General features: G+C 37.3%; 1 protein-coding gene across 1 annotated transcript in view; it reads right to left on the bottom strand.

Moving 5' to 3' along the window:
* Nucleotides 1–20,765, bottom strand: part of SH3RF1 (SH3 domain containing ring finger 1) — a gene marked incomplete at its 5' end in the record, with an annotated part of 33,104 nt that extends 12,339 nt beyond the window's left edge. Inside the window, 7 exons of the mRNA XM_009698056.1 lie at nucleotides 1,622–1,881; nucleotides 2,037–2,207; nucleotides 4,613–4,767; nucleotides 12,630–12,740; nucleotides 13,607–13,909; nucleotides 18,779–18,874; nucleotides 20,490–20,765. Of these exons, the coding sequence (XP_009696358.1) occupies nucleotides 1,622–1,881; nucleotides 2,037–2,207; nucleotides 4,613–4,767; nucleotides 12,630–12,740; nucleotides 13,607–13,909; nucleotides 18,779–18,874; nucleotides 20,490–20,765 (1,372 nt within the window). The remainder of the gene's footprint in view (nucleotides 1–1,621; nucleotides 1,882–2,036; nucleotides 2,208–4,612; nucleotides 4,768–12,629; nucleotides 12,741–13,606; nucleotides 13,910–18,778; nucleotides 18,875–20,489) is intronic.
* Nucleotides 20,766–22,835: the final 2,070 nt, after the last annotated feature.

Genomic DNA, 22,835 nt, shown 5'->3' with positions numbered 1-22,835 from the left:
GAGAGTTCAGCCGCTCTGATTTTTCCATTTTGGATCTGAAAAGTTGGTGGAAAATGCATTGTCATGTTTTCCAGCTGAATGGAACTGTAAGAGCTTATTCATCTTCACAGCGGTGCAGAAATGCAGGGACAGAAAGGCCTCTGGAGCCCACAGGAGCCTTCTCCTTTGAGCTGTCACGTGCAAGCTTCTAGGTAGTTCAAAAGAAGGATTTAGAGTGGAAACCACCTATGCCTGAGAGGCAGGAAAGTACAGATGCTTTGCTTAGTTTCTCTTACCAGCTGCCAATAGCACCTGGTTACTTTTATTTAAAGGTAAAAATTAAAGTTGTTACAGAGGACTATCACATCTATACCAGCCTAAGATGAGACTGGAGGAAGATGGGGTCAATTAAGGCAATAAAATATCTGAAGACATATACGTACATATCCTACCTCCAAAAGCAAATCTGGTGCTGACATCTGAACACGCACAGGGTGTTTAGGAGATGCATGACTCTAAAGAGGGACTTGGCTAATTCATGGATCTTGAGTCCATAACAAAACAATCATCCTTAAGAGGATAACACACAATACCATTCCAATCTTTTGCTTTATCTTCTGCTCTGCCAATAAGAATCTCGTGATAAAAAAACCCCTTTGTCATGACTCTCTCAGCCAAGAGATCTTAGGCCTCAAACTGAGGACTGAAAGAGGGAGCGCTGGGATAGTCTGAAACGGAGGGTTTGTTGGGTTTTGGTTTGGTTTTGGTTTTTTTTTTTCCTTTTCTTTTGAGGCCCTAGGAGCAACTGGAACAGATTAGGCTCCAGTTGTGTGGTATTTTCCTAGCCTGGCAAATCCACAGAGGAGTGCATGGATTTGGTAAACAAAAAACTCTTGAAAACACCACTATCAATCTTTTTGGATCTGGGTTTAAATAACAAGAAGGCATGTTTCACTATGATGTGGCCTGCCCCAGATCGCAAAAGCAGAGTTATACCTGTCAGAAATACAGAATTTTATGACATAGATCGTATGGATCTAAAAGCCAGTATAGCCTCAATGTTTTAGTGTCAAAGCTGAAAGAAGTTGCTGTCAAGGTTAGAGAACAAACTGGAATGCCTAAGGACCAACCCTGAGCCAGAGACCTGAAAAAGAAGGAATGAATACTAAAGGTCTTCAAAGATCTTAGGAGATAATTTAAAAGTGAATGCTAAAGTGGAGCAGTCTGTAGCTGTTACACAGTTAACACAAAACAATAAGCTATGACTTACATGTTCTTATCAGTTTTCTTACTATATGAATTGCTTATGAGTGGAGAAGCTCAAAGAATGTCCCCAACCCAGACACTGCTGGAATAAAAAAAAAATTCCACCTAAAGTACTTGCATATAAATTCTCAACAGTAGGAGTGTGTACGTACACAAAGTTGCTTAGAGAAGAATAAAAGATTCAACAATTCAGAGAGATATATTGTAATTTCAGAAAGCATTCAACTCTAAAAAACGACCTAAAAAAATGCCTTGAAAAAATACCCAGCACATATTTACACATACCTTGACTCCAGCCACTAGCCCAAACAGACCCTACAGTTTGTCTACCACACATAAAAAGCTTTATTTTTTAAAAATATTTTTTATTTTTTACCTGTTCTAACTGCATTGCGAGCCTGGTTGACTGTCATTTGTCCTGTCACGTGCATAAGGACCTTGGTTTGCGGACTAGTTTGGATATGCGCTGCAGAGACCACAGCTGTGGGTACTGTGCTGGAGTTCACTGCCACACCGTTCCCCTGGAGCTTCTGAGATGTTCCGCTAGCAGTGGAAGGGCTGACCATAGTTACCACTCGCCCTGTTTGGCCAGCGGTAGACATGGGAACTTTTGTTTGTGATGCGCTTGTCACTGTCCTGCCAAAATTAAAAGCAAAACACTAAAACACAACTGAAAAATGAGCTACTTACTAAAACTCGCAGCTCTTCTATTACCCAATTTTAGCATTAAATACAAGAAGAGAGTAATTTTGGACCTGCGAAACTATTTAGACATTTGTACAAAAGTATACCTTGTAACTGGAGCCACATAATTTCCAGGAAAAACACCAATCTTGCTTGTATGCATGGAAGTTCCCTTGAACCAGCCATCTTGACAGCGCTCAAACACTAAGAACATTTCTCCCTTCCGCAGTTCCAGTTCATCTTCTTTTCGAGGAGTGTAAGGGTATATAGCAATATACCTAAAAGACAGGAAAGTAGATGCAACTGATAAACCTAAAGCAATTGAAAACATCACTTATGTTCTCTAGCAGAGTTCAGTCAGAGACGAGAAGGCATCGCAGAAAGGGTGATGTTGATCAGGTTATGTTGATCCATCATACTATTACAATATTAAAACAGAAGTTATGGCAATATTAAGGGAAACAATGACCATTAAGAATATCCTTCTAACTGCACTTTAATGTAATGTACAATAGTTCTAATAAGACTGTCCATTTTCTTAATTAAGTTAGCAAACTTAATTAAATAGTTGTTTATCAACTACAGAGCCCAGCATATCCCACTTCTCTCTCCCTACACCTGCTTCTAGTATCTCCTACACTTTGTGGCATGCCAACTTTTTTTTTGGGCGGAGGGGTGGGGAGCACAGAGAAGTTCTGTCAGCTGGGAGCGAAAGATCAGTATCAGAGCAACTTTTCATATTGCAAAATTGGAATCTCTCTGTACAACTGCAGTGCCAGAAAAAAGATATGTTACTAGAACTTGAAGTCTATAGGTAAGGTAGCTAGCAGTTATTCACTTCTGAAGTTTATCTCCTTTTCTTCCTTCTAAGCAACATTAATGTATGACACAGTGCATCTGAAATCACACTGAGAGTTCAAAAACATTTTGTATTTTTTATTTTTAAAAAGACATTCTTAGCAGGAAAAAAAAAAAGTAAAATTAAAACTGAAGGTCCTGTAGTTGCATTCTGGAATATTCCTAAGGAAGCTTTCAAATAAGATTGCACAGTTTCCTATTATCACATTGAAAAGCGATACTGTTTTAACCACCACAGTGTTGTATTTTCTGCCACAGTTTGAATATAAGAAAACTACTTAAACCGTTTATATAAAAATGTTTATATAATCATGGATAATATGGGAAATAGCATTCCAATAAATCACATTTTCTCAAAAAAAGAATACACTTTTCACAAGAGGCAGCCAATTAGGGTAGGCGGGTAGACTATCCCCTTTTTTGAAAAAGAATCCACAGTTACTTGCAATGTTAGTCTTTCCCACTCCCCTTTTTACCCTTGGGGTTACAAAGTGGCTTTATGAAACATTCTTTTGTCAAAATTGTCTCTTGGGCACAGTAACGATAGCATTAACTGTACGCTTCTCCTTTTTGCGCTGTATTTTTGTTCCTTGCTGTCCACCCAGGAAACGTTGCATTATCTGCAAAAATGCTTTAAAGGCAATATAGGTACCTGGTAAAGCAAGTCCAAAATACGCTTTATAGGCAACGTATGATACACCGGCAACAAAAAACTTCACTGGTACATGATTTAGGGGTGATCTACAAAGCCACATACTGAAGCTCTATGGGAAAGCAACTGATGTGCTTTAATTGGTGTTCATTAACTTCCCTTTTAGTTAAACCAGTCCAAGTTTCATTAGCATCTTCATACATAGCAACCCTTTGAAGATAGAGGATAGGAATAAATGAGATGGGAACTTGATTAAATCCACTAAGCACAATAATCCATAACAAGCAGCGTTAAAATTCTCGACACCAAAGAAACAGCCCAAATCCAGATGCACCTGCTATACAAGAAGGGTGCTCTTTTGGAGTGGGAGGAAACCTGGTGGGAAGATAAAAACAAGGACACAGAACAAAAGCGGTCCTTGCATTATTCAAACGTGTCCTATTAGATGGCTCCTGAATTTTATTTTTTCTTTTATCGTTCTTATTCTCCAAGCTGCACACAAAGAAGTTTCCAAGAAGAAAGATGCTGAAAGCAACACATGTTAATATACAAAATATTTTCACCCAGAAGGATGACGCAGATTTGCTTGTAATACAAGTGTGAAGACATCATGCTAACTAGTAGCTTTCTGCCTTCATTCCAATTGCCACCCACTAATTAAGTGAACTGTAGAATCTTCAGTCAAATTTCAACTGCAGCTTACACAAGCTGCCTGACAATGACATGCTAATGTAACAGTCTAAATTAAATACAGCGCTTTCTGTGTTTTGGCATAAGTTACTCCATACGAGAATAGCCTTTTCATACCATACATAACAGAAAATGTTGAATAAATTCACTCCAGTATTTGCCACTTGCAAGTTACACAGTCTTCATTGCTAACTCAAGAATTCATTCATCTTCTGCATGATAAATACTTCATATTTTTGAAGCGAGTTCTTTCTATAGGCAGCAACAGCTTATTATATTTACCTAAGACATAAATAACCGTCAGTACGAAGGCTGTTTGGGGGTATCACCTTTAGGTATGTTTTGCTGCTTTTGTTCCGAGTTGTATGCTTGGCTTTCTGGGAATTCTAGCAGAACATAGCTAGCTGGTGTGATATAAGTACAGGTGAAGTTATTGATCTTGTTCCATTTTTCTGACTGGCGAAAAGTTTCAATTTTACTTACACACTTGGACGAGTTTGTGGTCGTAAATGGGCCACTTGGTCGGTTGATCCTGACGTAGGCCTTTGTATTACACCTGCAGACTGAGGTCCAGAAGAGGCCGATGCAATGATTGCAGGAGACAAGAGAGGTGGTGGCGGAAGCGGGGGATTCATATTCTGATTTTATGAGAACAAAAAAAAAGGCAACAAATGGTCAATACTGTTTGACGAGTTGAATCAGCTGCAAAAAAAAAAAAGTATGATATTCTAAGGAAATGGGGACCAAAAAAACAGCAGAGTTCAGTATTCCTTTATCTACTGGTACAATATAACTGGAGAGTTACGTTTGTCTGTATTTCTCTTTTTCCAGTTTAAAACCTTGAAGTCTTGGCAGCTAATTAACCAAATGACAAGCAATTTCTCAGCACAGGAAAAACGGAAAGCATTATTTCTAATTATAACATCTTTAGGATAGGACTCAACAAAATTCAGAAGCCTTCCAGGAGGTAGATTTTGCACCCTACTGCTGCCTGTACTTCAAAACCTGATTGTTTTTGTAACCTGAAGCTGAAACATAACATACAATTCAGCAACACTGCACCCAAACCCACCCCTTCTGGGGGAAATTTTCTTTTGATGTATGGGTTACAAAAGCGAGCACAATATGAGACCACAGTCACTGAGCTATTGTTACCACTTTCTCCTATTCTTCTAGTTTAAAGAGTTAGCTTTTGAAATTCAGTATTATCAAGATTGGTAATCTTTAACAAACACCCCAGTAAAGAGGCACAGTTCCTTCACAGGCAGATCGTAATGGGGGTCCTGCCTACAGGCTTCTATGCCTTTTTGAGAATCAATGGAGCAATTGTTACCTTCTGCTCTGTAAAGCCTCGGACAATTCTTTAGGACCTTGTGTACTGACACTCCTGGGAAAAGTCTCTTACAAAAGGAGACCCCCCCCCCCCCCCCCTTCCAAATGAATTATTTGTGTTATAACGCACATAAAAAGGGTAATAAAACCCTGAAAATGTCCTGAAGTACTGCCTGGCTCTTCCAGTCCATCAGAATATAAATGCACAGCATTACATTATTAGTTTGGAAAATAAATAATTGGAAGTCATTTAATTCCCCTCAAATAGCTTACTTTGACAGGGTTTTTTTTTGCTTTTCTAAACAAAAACCCTATAAGGAAAATAAGTTTTAGCTCTACACTGTGTGATTATTACCTTACTGCATTTGGTGAAATTATTAATAAAAAGACAGCTCTGTGAACTAGTCCTGCGCTGTCAAGACACAGTAAAGAACTGCATGATTAAAAACTTTCAAATCTAGACAAAACTGATTAACTCTTACAGTTTTTCAGTCAAAATTCTTATACTTAGTTATGATATAAATTGCATAGTATATTGTGAAATAGTCCTATTTTACTTAAAGCTTTTTTCCTGACCGTACACTAACAATTTCTTAAGACCGAATAGGTTTCCTGTATCCAACACAACGCAGACGTGAACCCCTGGAGAAACATCACTGTGAGCTTTGATACTAATAGTTGCGTTACTTACAAGAACGGCAGTTGCATTTATTACACATTCTAGATCCCCATCCATCCAACAATCGTTTAAAAATATCTTGACAATTCTTACTGACATACCAACATTTCTCTTGCAGTTGCTTTACAGCAGAAGTTATTGCCCCCTCCCAGTCAGCTTCAACGGATGTCTTAGCTGAATCCAAGCTAATGTGAGCATCTTTTAGGCAACCTGTCTATGGACTATAAATTCAAATCTTTTTTTTTGTCATCTAGATTCCTTTATACACGGTAGAACCTGTAAATCTACATTAAGAGATGATTAGCTGGAAATCTTTAAAATTAAACCTCTTCATGCACAATATCAAGGTTGTCACGATTCCACACTTCCTGCATCTCCAAAGTTATAAACGCTGGGCGTTGTATTTTATTCATTTGAACACACAGTATAAATTGAATTTGCAGCTGCAATAAAGGCACCTTCCCAGCTCTGTTTTATTCTGCTTTATTCAGGTTCTGCTCCCCTCCCCGTGTGTATTACTATGGTAATGAAACCTGCAGTGAGCCACAGCCCAATTAAACTCCCAAAGACTTGGTGAGTACTTAAGAAATCGAAATAAACTACCTGATAGGCTTTGGAGAACTAAGGTTCCTCAACTTGCACTGCTACAACTTGATAAAATAGATCCAAATGCTCTAGCCAAGATTTCAGCAAGTTTTCTAGCATGCAACCATTTTTCTAGCTACTGAGAAACACACCTACCTCTAGAACACAAGCTAGTTTTGATGGTCCCCATATTCAACATTCTGTGAAAGAATATATGCAAACCCCACGTGATTTAATAAAATATGCTTATCAAAATAACTAACAGTATTTTTATTTTCGGTAGTTGAGGGGGAAAAACTGAAAGTTTCTGCAACTAGTTTTTAGGCACCAAGGGTACTTTCAAACATATAAGCCAGCAAATAAATTTTTTTTTTTTTCTTGGAAGATGAAACATTGCATATTTTGATATTTAATTTATGTAAAAACTTCAAATAGTACCTATACTCATGCTCCAGAAACACATACATATTACTAAATTTAAATATAATTAGGCTGCATTCCCGTATCAGTCAACCGAAGATCAATAATCAGCTCACCCAAAGAATAACAAAAGGCACAGCAGTGGAAAAAAACAAAACAAAACACATTCATTAACTGCCTTTGCTCCCACAAGGTCTAGGAAAAAAAATGACTTGCAAAATCCCCTGAGGGCTAACAAATTAAGGCTCATGTTTAACAAAATTCCTAAATTATGAATATATGTTATCAAGAACAGGCCTCTCATACAAAACCTCCTACTTTCTTTCAGCTGCTTCCTCTTCCCAATAAAAGTTGATTTGAATTTTTGTTGGTTAAAACTCAGACAGTTCTCATTTAAACCTCCTCCTGACTGACTTACACTATTGAATCAGCTGGAACTACATGAAAGAGAGCTAAATGTCATCAGTATACCATAACCCTCACAGCTTGTGCCTCATTAATAGTAATTCAGACTACCTTATATACTTTTAACATAGAGGGGCAATTTTTTTGTGTGTGTGGGCAAGAGAACAGGACCAGAAAAAAAATGGGGATTTTTTAAAATTTTTGAAACCTTCAGCACGTAAGTGAATGTAAACCATCCAAATATAGACCATCTATTTCTGCTAGTTAGGTGCAGTACCAAGACACCATTTCAAAGTCAACATATTCAATCTGCAGAAGTAACAATATGGATATCTAGGTCGATTGCAGTCCAAAATACTTTTAACTTCTCCAGAGACTGTAAAGGCAGAATGAAAGGAAGGTACGTTACCTGTTGTTGCCACATTCTGTTTTTCTTCTGCTGCTTTTGAATGTAACTCTAACTTTGCTGTGGTATATTTTGTCTCTGTTTCTCCCTTATCATGGTTCAAATCACATACTTCCTTTAAGAGTTTTTTCAGCAAAATCTATGGCAACTAGATTAGATAACTACCTTATAAATTACCTCCAAGAATTTCCTCCCAAGTAAATGAGCCTTACATAATTGTACGTGCATATTTTCACCGAACAACTATTGAACTTGACATCTGCTATTTATATTTTATAAAGAACTTCAAATACACTAAGCACCTACAAGGTTCAAAAATGCCACGGGCCAAGAAGAGCAGACCAATTAATGCCCCCATTAAGGGCAAAGTTGTGGTTTGAAGCCCCAGAGAACAGTGCAAGTGATATCACAGTCAAAAGCCTCAGCTGTGAGAAGTTTGTCTCAGTTCATAGCTTCTTCAATTTCAAAGAATCAAACCTCAAAACACAAAACAAGAAGTAACACTGCCGTCTAAAGAACTAGGCTAAAGAACTGCTGCTGTAAAATAAAGCTTTAAAACAATTACCACAGGTTTTCTGAATGCAAATTAAAATTTGCTTAAGTGATACAAGCAGCAGATAGCATATATGATCACTCGACAAAAGCACTCTCATTCCTAAGTCGTATTTGTGTCAATTTTGGCTGCAAATTTGTAAATTACTTACTTCATACAACGTTTGGTACCAAAGAGCATCTACAAAAGATTATTATGGACAAAATAAAATTAATACAATTGGCGTTTTTTGAACCACTATAATATTTCCCAAAATAACAACATAACAAACTAAAATGTGATCCTCTATGAGCAGACAGGTAAAAGACTCACAGGCTCCTTTGGGCTAGGAATTAATCCCAACTGTCTTAGAGAAACTTGCTACCCAACAAGACAGCTCAAACTATCTCCTCTTAACAATAAAAAAGCCATCTTTCTTACAGAAGATAAGAGAAGACACTGGCTTTTCTTTGCTTCTAGATTCAGGACAAATAAATGTGGCAACGACGCATAAATTCAAGATTACTGTAAAGGAATATATCATCTCTTCTTCACTGATGGGGAATCATGCTCATCCTTTCCGATTTCTTCTTTCTCCCTTCATCTGAGTTTGGCAAGAAGTAAAAGAAGTTGTATAAACGGCTTGCTCTCAAAGACCAACCAATTACTTTAAATAGTGTTATAAACACCAAAATGATCGACAGGAAGAAGATCCAATTAAACCGTCTTCATGCTAAAGAGAAACTCTCCCTCTTCCAATCCAACTTCCTTGTCAATTTGCTTAGTATTCAGAAATGAAGAAAAAGCTAAGGGGAGAAGCTTAGAGAAATGCAGGAGATTATACTTACAAAGGCAAAAAAAACACAAAAGCAAAAGGACTCAAGCCAACCACTTCTGATGTAATAAGTCATACGATCACAATTGTTCTGTAGCTTAAAATTAATGCTCAGAATGTCAGGGAGAGTATTTCCAGAAGGGAAACATCTAGAGAGACTAGAACATCGCTTTCCCTCTTGACCTGTCAGAACTGTTTTGCACATTTCTAAAATTAAAACAAGAGTTTATGAAGCAAGAGGAAAAGTGGATGTAAAAGACACACTTCACAGTCTGTGACTATAAACTGCATCATCATCTAATATCATCTATAGTAAAAGAACACAGAAACGACCTGACTCCAGCCTGAGCTGCCAGCTTGTATTTTAGTCATGCTGAAAACAAGTCAAGAAGAAACAGAACATTATGTACAGAAGGTTATTGACTTTTAAAGAGGATGGCAGAGAATAATTCATTCTCAATGGGAATTATATGCCTAATTGGAAACATAACTAGGAACATGGTTATCAAAGTAGCATGCCAGGATACAGGAAGATCACATGGCAGGAGTTTCACTCCATGCGGCATTCAGCACTGTAATTTAACTCCTGTGGGTACCAATGGTGAGACGGCTTTTGAACAAGCTTATGCAACTAAAGCACCCAAGGTGGTTTAATGACTTTGCCTGAGCACCAAAATATTCTTCCATGTTGGCAAAGAACGAACTACTGATTCTTAATAACAAACAAAAGTGTTTGTTACTGAGATGGGGGCGGGGGGGGGAGGCAAATTCTGACAGAACTTTTGAAATAATGCTTTGAATCCTGCCTACCCCATCCTCTCCAAAACGTATCTCAGCCACAAATCAAATCAATCCTTCAGTGTCTGCGGCATATATGGTAGCTAGACTTGTATTCTGCCTAACAGCACAAATGACACCAAAACTGATTTCATTTGCTCAGTTCTCGCAGTTATTTTCTGAAGGACAGGATGAAAGAAGTATAAAAGATTACATGGATTAGTATATAAGCAGCTAATTGTTTCTAGCATTAGATGTATGCCTCACATGCAAAAAAAGGATCTGGGGATCCTTCCTGGTAGACACCAAGCTGAACATGAGCCACCCATGTGTCCTTGTGGCAAAGAAGGCTAATGGTATCCTGGGCTTCATCAGGAGGAATCTTGCCAGCAGGTCAAGGGAGGTGATCCTTCTTCCCCTCTCCTCAGCACCGATGAGGCTAAACCTGGAGTACTGTGACCAGTTCTGAGCTCCCCAGTACAAGAGAGACACGGACATACTGGAGAGCCCAGCGAAGGGCCACCAAGATAATTAAAGGGCTGGAGCATCTCTCCTATGAGGAAAGGTTGAGAGAGCTGGGACTGCTCAGTCTGGAGAAAGCTCAGGGGATCTCAAAAGCTATCTGGACGCTCTCCTGGGCAACCGGCTCTAGGTGGCCCCTACTTGAGCAGGGAGGTTAGACTAGATGGCCTCCAGAGGTCCCTTCCAACCTCACCCGCTCTGTGACATTAAAATACGAACCTAAATCTAAAAATATTATTAATTGGTTCCAGATTAGCATACATTTAACAGTAGGATTGCACAGACGATCCACTGATTGAAGGAGTCGTTCACAATGAAAGGACACAGCATTGCTACGCAGCACAACTTTCATTACTCAGTAAGGCAGGGCAAAAGTACACTGTCTGTATAATTGTCAATAATAAGGTCACCTGTCTGAAGAACAAAGAACGTAAAATACACTTAATTGGATGAGAGCAATTACTACATCACTAAGGATGATGACAATTTGTGGGATCACGGTGGATATTTAGCTGAACATAAACTTTGTGCTACACTCAAGCCAAATGAACGGATGCAAATTCTCAAGATATAAACATCAGACTACCAGGATAAAAGTAAAAGAGTCCTACTATCGATATTTCCATCACTGAAAGAGACTATGCAGTGCTGTACCCAGTTCTGGAATGCGCTCACCATGTGCTCACCATGCTAGAAGGAAGTACTGGAGATAATTCATAAAACAACAGCATCATAATTTTAAGAACTGAAAACCAAAACTTAGAGTCTCAAAGCAAGCTGTCAAAATGCAACCTCTCAGCTGTAACCAAGCCACACCTAAGCATTTGCTTAAACAACAAAAAGTTGGTAACAGAAGACAGACAAGTCTGCCTTCAATTTTGCAGACAAATGTGTAAAATGACCCAAGTGCCAAAAGTTGAAAACAAAACCAGACACATTTAGCAGCAAGGTTGTTCATCATGTTTTACTTGCTTTAAAGACTGCAAGGATAATTAGACACCTAAACAAGATCAAGCCTTGGGGTTTTTTGTTCAGGTTGTTGGTTTTTTTTGTTTGGTTTAGTTTTGTTTTTTGTTTTTTTTTTTTTTTTAAAAACTAAGTGGAGATTTATTATTCAACTGTGCCCCCCTCCCCCCCTAAGGTTAGGGGTGCAATTTTTGGACTCAAAACAAGAATTCAATTTCAAGAATTCCTATGATCAAAATAAAGGCTCATTAAGCTCCCTTGAAGATCTCCGAAAACCGGTATGCGCTATCTTTATTGCAGTTAAGGTCAGGCTCTGATAAGTGTGGTATGATATAGGACATTCCAGAGCTTCTCTAGCACAAATATAGCAAAATAAAGAATTTCAGCTGGTTTTGGAAAGAAATCCTGCACTTTTTGAAGACAATGTGATTTTCTTTGTCCAAAGGAAACAGCATTGCAATGTATTCCTTCATTTAAAAGATGGCCATTTGCAAGTCTTTCATACTGATCTCCAAGAACCTAACTCAGACATGCTAGATTAGTTCTTCATCTGCCACAGGCATAGCCACAACTAAAATAATCTTATTTAATTAGGAGAAAGCAGAGTTTTGAATCTTATTTCAGAGAATCTTGATAATATTGAGTTAAGTAAGACAGAAATATCTGGCAGCTGTGGTCTCAAGTTGACTTGTTTTTGTAAGATCCTGCTTGTTGCCCTTAACCTTCCCCCCAGCATAATCTGCTTCCTACTCATGCTGAAAAGCAACACTGTTCTGAAGGAACTGTGTTTCTTGTGTTTAGTATAGAGAAATGACAGAAGAAAGCTGGAGAAATGGACATGCATGACAAGACACAAACATTATTCTATCAATAATGCTTTTGCTATAGTTCAATTTATACCCCTGTCTGTCACATAGACAATCATCATAAAATCATCATTTCAAATCAGTGTATCTGAACTTGAGAAAAAAAAAGAAACAAAACCAGACTGTACCAACCAAAGACAAATGGGAAGGCTGAGTTTTCTTAAACCATACTTACACCAAGAGCAGCTTGGTAGGTAACTTCTGATGGGAAGGTAAATGAAGGCCCTGTTGTGACTGGGCTGCTAGGGGGTGGAGTCACAATTAGCCCTGTAGTACCGATATGAACCTGGCAAAGGGAAAAAAACACAAAAAACCAAAACCCAGCACGGTCAGTTCTGAGTAGTTTAATAAGAGCCGGTTTTGACACATCTGTAAGCTTCATGGTCAAAATCACCAGTACTCCACTATCCGTAACTTTAGACTAGAACTAATTTTTTGTTAGATACTCAAACAGTATTGGATCACAGTGCCACTTTTACCAATGACAGTTTTCTTTTTTCCCATAAAAGGCTGTCAGTTCCCAAAGACATGCAAATAAAACATATTTACTAGCTCCTGTAAAATGCCACCAAAACTTCTTAGTCTCTATTACCATCTCTTCTCCTAAAATGTAATCTTTATGTGAAACAGACAATTGTTCACAAATTACTGTAGCTTGTACCTAAAAGCTTTCAAGAAACAGGAGATTAACAAATAAATAAAGCCAGATAAATATTTCTACTTATCACAGTCAGATTAATATGGTATATTTCTGGAATTCATGTAATTTTCAAGTTGAATTTACCTTTTACTTGCATGCACTTTATTAATATCCAGCATTATATTCAATTTAGGAAAGAAAACCAAGAAATTAAATCTCTCCAGTTTCTAGTTTCCACAGTTTAATGAAAATCTTTGTGGCACTTAAGAAATTAACAACTGTGAAAAAAATTAGTGTACGAGACCAAAACCATTTGCTATCATTGTCTAAGCAGCGTGACAAAACGTTTTCCTTAAAGGCTCTCATGTTGGAAGATAAACTTCGTGAAAGTGTACATTAATACTCATTACATGTAATTAATAATTTGAAGTAATCTGACAAGATCAGAAGCCTTTACAGTAATTAAAAAAAAAGATACATGCAAGATCTGTATTTGATTTCACGTAAATTACCTGAGAAGGGGCACTACAGGAAAGTCCAGTCAGCTCGCTTATGCGGGCTGCTGCGGTTGGGTTGCTGGAGCTGATGAGGACAGGAGGACTAATCTCCATTGAGTGGCGATTCTGAGAAGACTGTGAAGACTTGTTGGACATAGTGAGGGAGGTAAAAGAGTGCCGTTTTTTGGTGTTTTTCTTAGTATCGGTGTGCTTTTGGGTTGAATTGTTGTGCGCTGCCCCAGAGGTACCTTCTCCAGAGTCAACAGCAGAACCTGAAGGCTTATCCAATTCTATCAGCTGTTTGGCTGCTGTGTTAAACTACAAAAGACAAGTCATACATTAGTATTTTTTATTTATAAAAATCACCTGAATATAACTAAGAAAAATATCTATTTTCCTTTTATTCATACTGTAACAGAATTTAAACCATGCAACTTAAAACTGTGACATAGTGACCTACTCCACAAATTAGTCATTACAGAGGGACAAGTCTTTTACTATAAACTCGACACACTTACTGTTGGGCTAGCGTGGACTACTCAGAGGCAAAATTGCAATCAAGAAAGGACATTATGCTCTAGTCCTTAACTCTGCAATATCCGCTGCCTGCTACCTCTAGAAGTCAGATGAAATCACATTGATTCAAGGCTGATTCAAGTAAAGCGACATACTGAGCTTTCTTACGTAGGGAAGCAAGCACAGGACAGTAGCATAAACCTAAACATGGAAGTGAACTGATTACTGGCCTTTTCTTAGAAGTAACCTGAGGACAGCAATAGTTGCAGAATATTTTGCAGTTTATTTCTTCCTTGAAAAATGAAGAACTCGCACACATTCTCCAACAAAATGGCTAGCAACCATTCAAGGTCTCCATGGGAATGCATCCCACTCATGCTATGAAGTGTTTCAATCCAGTATTCCTTTCTGCAACAAACACCCCTGTATCTATTCCCACATCTTCTACATCAGTTGTTTTCCTGAACAGACATATTTGAAGCAAAGTTTCTTTAACTTTTACATTCACGTTTATTTGGTTTTTTCCATTCAACAAAACCTTTGCTGGAACAAGCAGCCTGAAATCCAGTTCCCCTTCCCGCCCAGACCCAGGAACCAGAACAACTTTCCAAAGGGGGGTACGGCAGAGGCGGCCGGCTGAGCCGCGGCTCAGTGCTGCGGCAGGGTTGAGGCTAACAGATAGGCCTCCGCCCGCCTGCAGCCATCCGGAGAAATTATCAACTAGACTACCACGCAAAACCTGTTTCAACGTCTCTTACAGTTGTGCTTTACTGTACTTCGTTTGCAAACGAATTCAGGTGTTCTTCGCTCACACGTAGATAGTGAGAATTCAAATATCATCACTTTCTGAAGTTAAGTGAAAACACCATCTTCTCCCTCAAATGATCTTTCTATTCGTGTTCATCCAAAGTTTGTATTTATGCAATTTTTCTACATCACCATAGGTCAAGGAGTTATTTTTCCACCTTACCAACACTATTATTAGTCAAATTCCATTTTCTAGACATTCCGTTTTCACATATATTTGGAAACAAAGGAGTGAAGTGTAAGTGGAACTAAGGCAAACGTTGTCCTTATCTAACGCTATTATTTTTGCTAGGCATCATCCTGGAGGATAAGGAATAGCTTAGAAATTCAGCTTTGCAATTCAAGCTTTGGAACAGATATATTTTATCCAAACCAGCAGAAGAATCGTCTTGCAAATCTTGAACAGATCACAGCCATAAGCAAAGTTGCATTTATATTAATTTTTGAAACAAATAAAAGAGTTCTGTACTGCAGTTTTCATTGGGGAAATTAATCAAAACTATGATGCTCATAAGTTGTCACTGGAATGATAACACTGAGATTATCACAGGCAAATATAGTAGGGATTAGACTGTAAATTTCTACTCAAAATACTGCTGCTAATAGTAATTGCTGTTAGTAACTGTTAGTAACTGCTAACAGTATTCTAACAATACTGCTCAATGTGGCATAATATACAACATTCGTTTTTTGCATAAATTTTCTGTTACAAATTCCAGGCAGGTAAACCAGTCAAAAAGCAGAGGAATGTTTCCATGAGAGGTTTTACCTTTCTTCTGAGTTAGCATTGTTACAAAAGTCTAAGCGCATTAAACCAGATCACAGCATCTAACAGTGATAGACAAAGTTTCGCCTAGTAAGTACAATGTTAAAAAGACCGTGCTAGAAATCCAGCCTAAAATCCAATTTAAAATGTAAATACACAATAAAAAATAAATATGATTCAAAACACTCCTGTTTGGTACAGGAGGAGATGCTAATAAAAAACCCAACAACCTGACACACTAGGTACATAAAATTTTATGTTCTCATTGATTAAAATGCCATGTTAACTGATGGATGCAATTGTATAAAATGACAATGAACTTAAAATTCTACTACAATGAACGTTTTAGATCACTTGGGGTTTTTTTTTCCCCTACTTTTCTATGATTGTTTATTTATAAAGTTAGAGGAGCTGGATTAATACAAAAGTGTTTCCCAGTTGTTCATCTTAACTTGGGAAAACAAAAGCTGTCATTATTTTCTACTAACATTTTGACTGAAAAGTGATTCCTTTTCCCTGATTTTTCTTTTCCTGTTCTGGGTATTTGTATTTTTCTAGTTGTTCTGTATGAGTCCTGAATAACTTGTAAAAATTTAAATTCTTATTAGATTTGGAGTGTGTTCACTATGTGTTAAACCACATCAAAATGTCATATTTGAGGTCTAAGAAATGCATATTGTACCCAGAACTGTACTCTACGTAGAAAAACTCTAACAATATCTGGTTAGTTCTGATTAATCGTTCTTTTTGGAACAGCGATAAACATAAGTGTTACAAACTTAATCACACAGTTTCTAGACTCACTGCACTTTATTGTGTCACAGTGCAAGAATCTGGCTGACCTGCTTTTAATGCAAGCATGTTGAAATTCCATCAGTCAAAAATCTAGTAATTTAGATACGTTAATCAAGTCTTACTCTAGCAAAACTAGAGGGCTTGTTTGGTTTTAGCACTTCTTAGAAAACAGAATTTCATTTTTTGCAATGTTTGCATTATCTATTTTTCATTTGCAGAGAGAAGTAATTATTTCACAGCGCTATGTGTCTACGGATAAAGCTGTAATGCTTTGTGAGTCAGTTAAACTATATTTTGAACAGATTCATGATTAAAATTTCTCACAAAATGTTTTCAATCTTAGCTTTTATTATTACTACAAATTTAATAAGTGAAAGTAATATAAAAGAATAGAGCAGACTAGCAAACATTGAATCGTAACAAAAGGACGTGGACATGTGGACTAACATACACAAGACAAAGACATGTCTGTCATTATGATAAAAACAGGCAATGATCATGGGACTGGGAAATATAACTAAAAATACCATATTTAAAATACCTCAAAAATATGACTTATTTCTCATCTTCGATGTCTTTAATAACAACATAGGTAAGAATGGTTTGATCTACCTGTTTGTATCAACTGCCTGTATATTTCCCAGAATAATAGTTACGTAAACTCAGAAAACAGGTATTTCAAAATTCAAATTGATAGTTTTCTGCACACCTCACTGCCCTTCACCTCAGTATGCGTTTCAGTTTAGTATACACTGAAAAAACCCTCCTATCCGATCTGAAGTATCTCTTTGGGTATCACTTATCATTCTAGATTTCCCATATCATTTTAGTGGGGATTTGCAAGTGTGTACATAAGTGCTTGTGCTGTTCAAAAAGGGTTAATTGAAGATACATTTTCTTAGTTGATGGAATTTGTCTGAAAACATCAATAGTGAAATACATTTGTGTGACAGAGTACCGTTTTTACATTAATTTTTTTCAAGAGTATACCTCCATTTGGCAAACTTTTGCCGAGATGGAAATGGAGTTGTTAGCTGAACAGTTAGTCCAAGCGGCTGCCCTAGGAAAGGGCTTTTTCTAACTTGGCTAAGTGATTTAGTTTTAAAAAGCGCCACAAAAAGCTTTACTGGCTGGACTGAAGGGGCAGTTAATTGCAAGGAACTAGGAATGAATAGCCAGAGGCAAGAACTTTTTTAATTGGCTTTTAAAAACTTCTTAAACTGAAGTCAGAATTGCACTAAGCGGGTTGAAACCCTTTGGGTTTTGTTGTTGTTTTTTCAGTCATGTGAAACTTCTGTCCCTAGATATACAGATCCTTACATCAACCTATAAAAATGAATACACATATTTTCCCTTTTAAAAAGAATAAATTCTGTGTTGGTTGAACACAGTCATTTTTCAAAAGTTCCCATCTCATCAGGGCATTCAGAAATCGGATGAATAAAACCTAACTTGATTCTTAGTACAGTTACACATTTCTTCTGTGATTTGAGGTACATATTTCTCATCCCACAGGTAATGTGAAAATACTTATTTCTTTCATCATTCTGCCTCATTTATTTAAATAAAATCTTGTCAGTGCAAGAAGTGTATCTTACCAAGTATCCATAGCATACCTATCAGACAAAGACAAACACTATTCCAAGCCTCTGTATTTTTCTGTAACACAAATTTTAATAATCGCTGCAGCTGTACACACTGTTCTTAATCTTTCTAAACAGAAGATACAGCTTCCAACTCTTAAACCTTAAAAGGCTGGGGAAACTTTCTCAACTGCTACCTCTCACTGTAAATTCTCGTATCCCATAGGAGAAATGCAGGAAGATACAGAAGGTTTTATATAAGGGTCTGTGGGATGTAAAAGTCAATGCTTTACCTGCTTAACAGCCGCCTATATTCTTTGACTTTCTAGTTGTGCTAATTTGGTTTTGAGAGGCAGGTATTAGTGCAAAGCTTACTGTTTCTCTGACCTGCCGATTGCTTCCATTTTGCGATTAAGTGTGGTTTGTGCTCGACCGCATGACTGCAGTATTAACAAGAAAACACAGTGACTGCCTCCAAGTACTCTCATTCCAATTCCATTCAATAAAAATAGGTATCAAATAGCTAAGTAAAAATCACTGGTTGAACTGCTCAGGTCATTAACTTTCCCAAACTAAGCACATAGCTTCTAGATTATTTTAGGTCTAAGACTATGTATATCTCAGACTATTCTAGAATCATCGCCAGTACTAACTGTTTTTCCTTTTAGAAAGTGAAATACACGGTGTGCACAACCTTACTGAGGGCCCAACTCTACTCACCTCAACATATGATATTGGAAATATTCCTATCTTGTCAGCCAGCATTCCTTCTGCCCAGTTTTCATCCACGCGGCGAATTACAGTCAGAACATCATCCTGTGTGAACATGCAACCATTATGTCTCCCAGCTGTAATTAAGCTTCCAATTTAACATCCCTCCATAACGCACAGGTAATCAGAGAAGGCAGTACACGGACAAGAACCACAGAGAGGGCACCCCGTAACAGTAACATGCTGCTTTTGGGGTTGAAGTCAGTCTCAGCCGTTCTTTCTCCTATTTTGTCAGAGTTCAGCTAACTGTCCACAGCTAATCTCAGCCATCCGACTTTATCCTTAGTGCCAAACTTCCTGCCGTGTTCAGTCCATGGTATTCATCAGCGACTTTATCCTTAGTGCCAAACTTCCTGCCATGTTCAGTCCACGGTACTCATCAGTCCTCCTTTAAATCCTTGGCATTAATCAACAGAACTGTAATCTTTTTCCTTCTCAACTGACAACTCACTACCTAATCTTCCCTAGATGCTGCTTTTCTACTTACATACTTAAGAACACTGGTAAGTGATATGATTTCTTTCACATCTACATGAAGCATTTGGATTAGATACAGTTTTGAGAATGTTACATAGAAAAAGGATTTATGTGGACATTAAACATTGCTCTCGCTTACACTGAGATACCTACTTGCTTCACATGGAAGTTAAAATATTTGGAAACATATATGCTTACTCAAGTGAGAATGCAGATTTAAAAAAAAAACAAACCACCCAAAAAACCCAAACAAAAACCAGTCGGATTTATGTGGACATTAAACATTGCTCTCACTTACACTGAGATACCTACTTGCTTCATATGGAAGTTAAAGTATTTAGAAACATATATGCTTACTCAAGTGAGACTGTAGATTTTTAAAAAAAAAAACAACACCCAAAAAACCCAAACAAAAACCAGTTTGCCAACAAGTTAATCAAAATATGCAAGCTAACGCCAATCATCAACAGTATTGCTGTTCTGTGTTGTAATATCAACATGTGGACAGATAATGGTTATCTTTCCTTTTCACAATTTTAGCCATCCTTTTCATTTTTAATAGGCAAGGGTAGAAAAGCGATTAGCTCACATTTGATCTTGCAACATTTTTGTGCAATTTAATAAACTAAAGAATCAGAAACTAAAAAAAGGAACAGCTCTGATTCCTGCTAAAAACTCTGTATCGTTATGTGCCTTGCAAGACAGAAAATCAATTGTAATAGAAACGATCTAAGAAGAAACATCATATTCTCTAAAAGGCAATTAGTAATATTATAGAATGACAAAGCTTAGTAGTACTTTGTGTCTGTATCTAGAACCTAAAAAAGTCACGTACTGAATGCAAAGCTGAAAACAGTATCAACTTCAATTTAAAATGAGTGTTTCTTTAAAAGATGGAACACTTAATTCATAACATAGGTTATTTCTCATAAATTAAGAATATTACTACTGCAATTATGAAAAACAGCTTTGCCAATAATAAAACCTCAGAGGAATTATATGTAATTTAGGAAGAGAATGAAGGCAAAACTAATCAACATAGGAGAAATACCTGCAGAATTGCCTGCCCTTTTCATATTTGTGCAGCTCCACTGAAAAAAATGCAGACCAGACTACAGAACAGTCTTATTGTCCAAGTGAATAAAACTATTACAGGAAAATAATAATTTTATTATGTTTTTACCTTTGCAAATGGTAAACAGTCTTTATCTGCTTCCTTGTCTTTTACTTCAAAGTCATAAAGTGCTTTGCACTGAGGCGGAGGTTGAGGTAAAGGTTTAATAATCTGAACAAAATTGGTAGGAAAAAAGCCATGGATGCCATTGACTTCTCCGTGATACCAATTTTCATCCACCTGTCGACGCAAAATGATGATGTCTCCTTTACTGAATTTAAGATCTCCAGGTTCTTTTCCCTCGTAGTTATACAATGCTTTGGCACATGGTAACTGAGGTACACCCTAAAGAAGAAGAAGAAAAAAATAATTACTAGAATTAGATGAGTATTACGAAATAGAATTTATATTACATTCTTTGGGAGACTATGAATGAAACCGTATAAAATTGCAAAGTAAAATTATACATAGTAAAAGTATTTTATTGCAATGATTCTACTGATTTTACCCAAGTGTGTAGGAAGAGCTTCAGTTCTATACAGCCTTAACATCCCCCTAAATTTCATGATGATTTTCAGTAATGCTACAAACGTTGCTAGACACAAGAGAGGCAAAACCCAGTAATACTTTAACTCTCATGTACTAATTCACTAAGCTTAAACACGAAAAGAACAAAAAAACAAACAAACCAACCGGAAAGTATCCTGAGCACTTGAGAGATCCGACAGAAAAATGCTGCAAGAAAATACAGGACTAGAATAACAAATTTGCTATAAAGACCTTTAAGGCACTTTTCCCGCCTGACTTTCTCATTATTTTCCTCATCTTATTTATTCACAGGCACAGAATGCTAAGGATGAGGACATAAGGGAGGTGTTTTCCAGCTTGAAAACCAAATCTCACTTTATTAAAGGTCAAATATTTCCTCCTAGAACAATCCTTTTAATTTAATTATTTGTTTAAAAACATCGCTAAGAAGAATTAGTGGAAAAAAAAAAATAAATCTGTTGAAGGTGTGTATCTTTGGGTTTTCTTAACTTGATTCCTCTATAATATCTGAAAACTACAGGTCACTGCTGTTGCTCTGGAATGCACGTCAGAAGGATTACAATATAATACCGCGTCATCCTGCCTTATATACACTGCAGGTATTCTTTTTTTAATTACTCAGTCTCTGCCTCCACGTTTTGCACGAGTGAGCCATAAAACTCTACAACTCCGAGTATTAGGGCTACTGCCTTCAAAACTCTTTTCTATCCAAATTTAAACACCTAGAGGGGAGCCCACCCCCTTACGGATGCAAAGAGCAGTAACCTGCATTACTGAGACAGTCTTTCCACACCAAAGACAGCATTTATAGTCAACTAGAGCACAGCAGTTCACATCTTGAATGCTATCCTGTATGGAAAAAGTACATTTCAATGAAATTCAACATTGGTGATATTATTGGCCACCTCTACAACATGGTACAGCTCTCCTCTCAAATCTTGTACCAGCTCAGATTGTAAACTAGAGTTGCACTTGCAATATCTCAAGAGGTACACGCACAATGCAAGGAAATTCTCAGAAGGAATTACCACGTCGAGGCTCTCTCATTGGTCAGAAGACATAGCACTCGATAATTTATTTCACATTTAACACTTCAAATTTTGCCTTTCAATACAATCCAATTTGTTTGGACATCTTTAATTTCTGTGTATGATTTTAGAAACATTAATAATTTCATGAATGGATCAATAATATCTTAAAAATTAGCTTATTTCATAATTTTCTTTCTATACCAGTCAAAGGAAAACCATACGTATATACATAGGTACAGATGAGTATGATTTACGTGGGAACACAGGAAAATCACAGTTCATTCTACTGCATCTGGGATGAGTACTAAAACTATTCTAGTAGCAGGATCCATGCAATTGTTCACAAAAACTGGTGATCTTCAGACTGAAGCAAGCAGTATTTTTCTTCATGATCACAGTTAACCACATCAGTGCAGAATGTAAACACCACTGGTACACTCTGTGTAAACCTGGACAGGGAAAAAGACCAAGACAACATCTAGGGAATTTGCGGGTGGGGGAAATGCATGGCCACAGCAGAAAAATTAAAAAATATTGTATGTATGTATTTTTTGGTCCTATGTGCCCTCTGCAGAGTGAACAGATGGAATGAAGGAAGTAGTCGGTGTAGAGGCAGTAAGGACAAGTGCAGAGAGAGAGAACTGGGGAGAAAGGGCAGGTTGGACGCAAAAAGAAACACACCTCTACACAAGACAGGCAACACAGCTTGCTTATCCGTTTCCATCCCAGTAACAAACCAACCAAAAAATTACAGCCCTTCAGTGATTACGAGCCAAAGAATTACTTGGTAGAAAAAGGGCCCTAAGCAGTTTTGGCTACTACAAGACGTACATCT

This window comes from Cariama cristata, unplaced genomic scaffold, assembly GCF_000690535.1.
Source record: "Cariama cristata isolate BGI_N322 unplaced genomic scaffold, ASM69053v1 scaffold134, whole genome shotgun sequence".
In the NCBI taxonomy this organism is placed as follows: Eukaryota; Metazoa; Chordata; class Aves; order Cariamiformes; family Cariamidae; genus Cariama; species Cariama cristata.
Note: the sequence above shows the minus strand (reverse complement) of the source record. Positions and strands in the feature narration are given on the sequence as shown.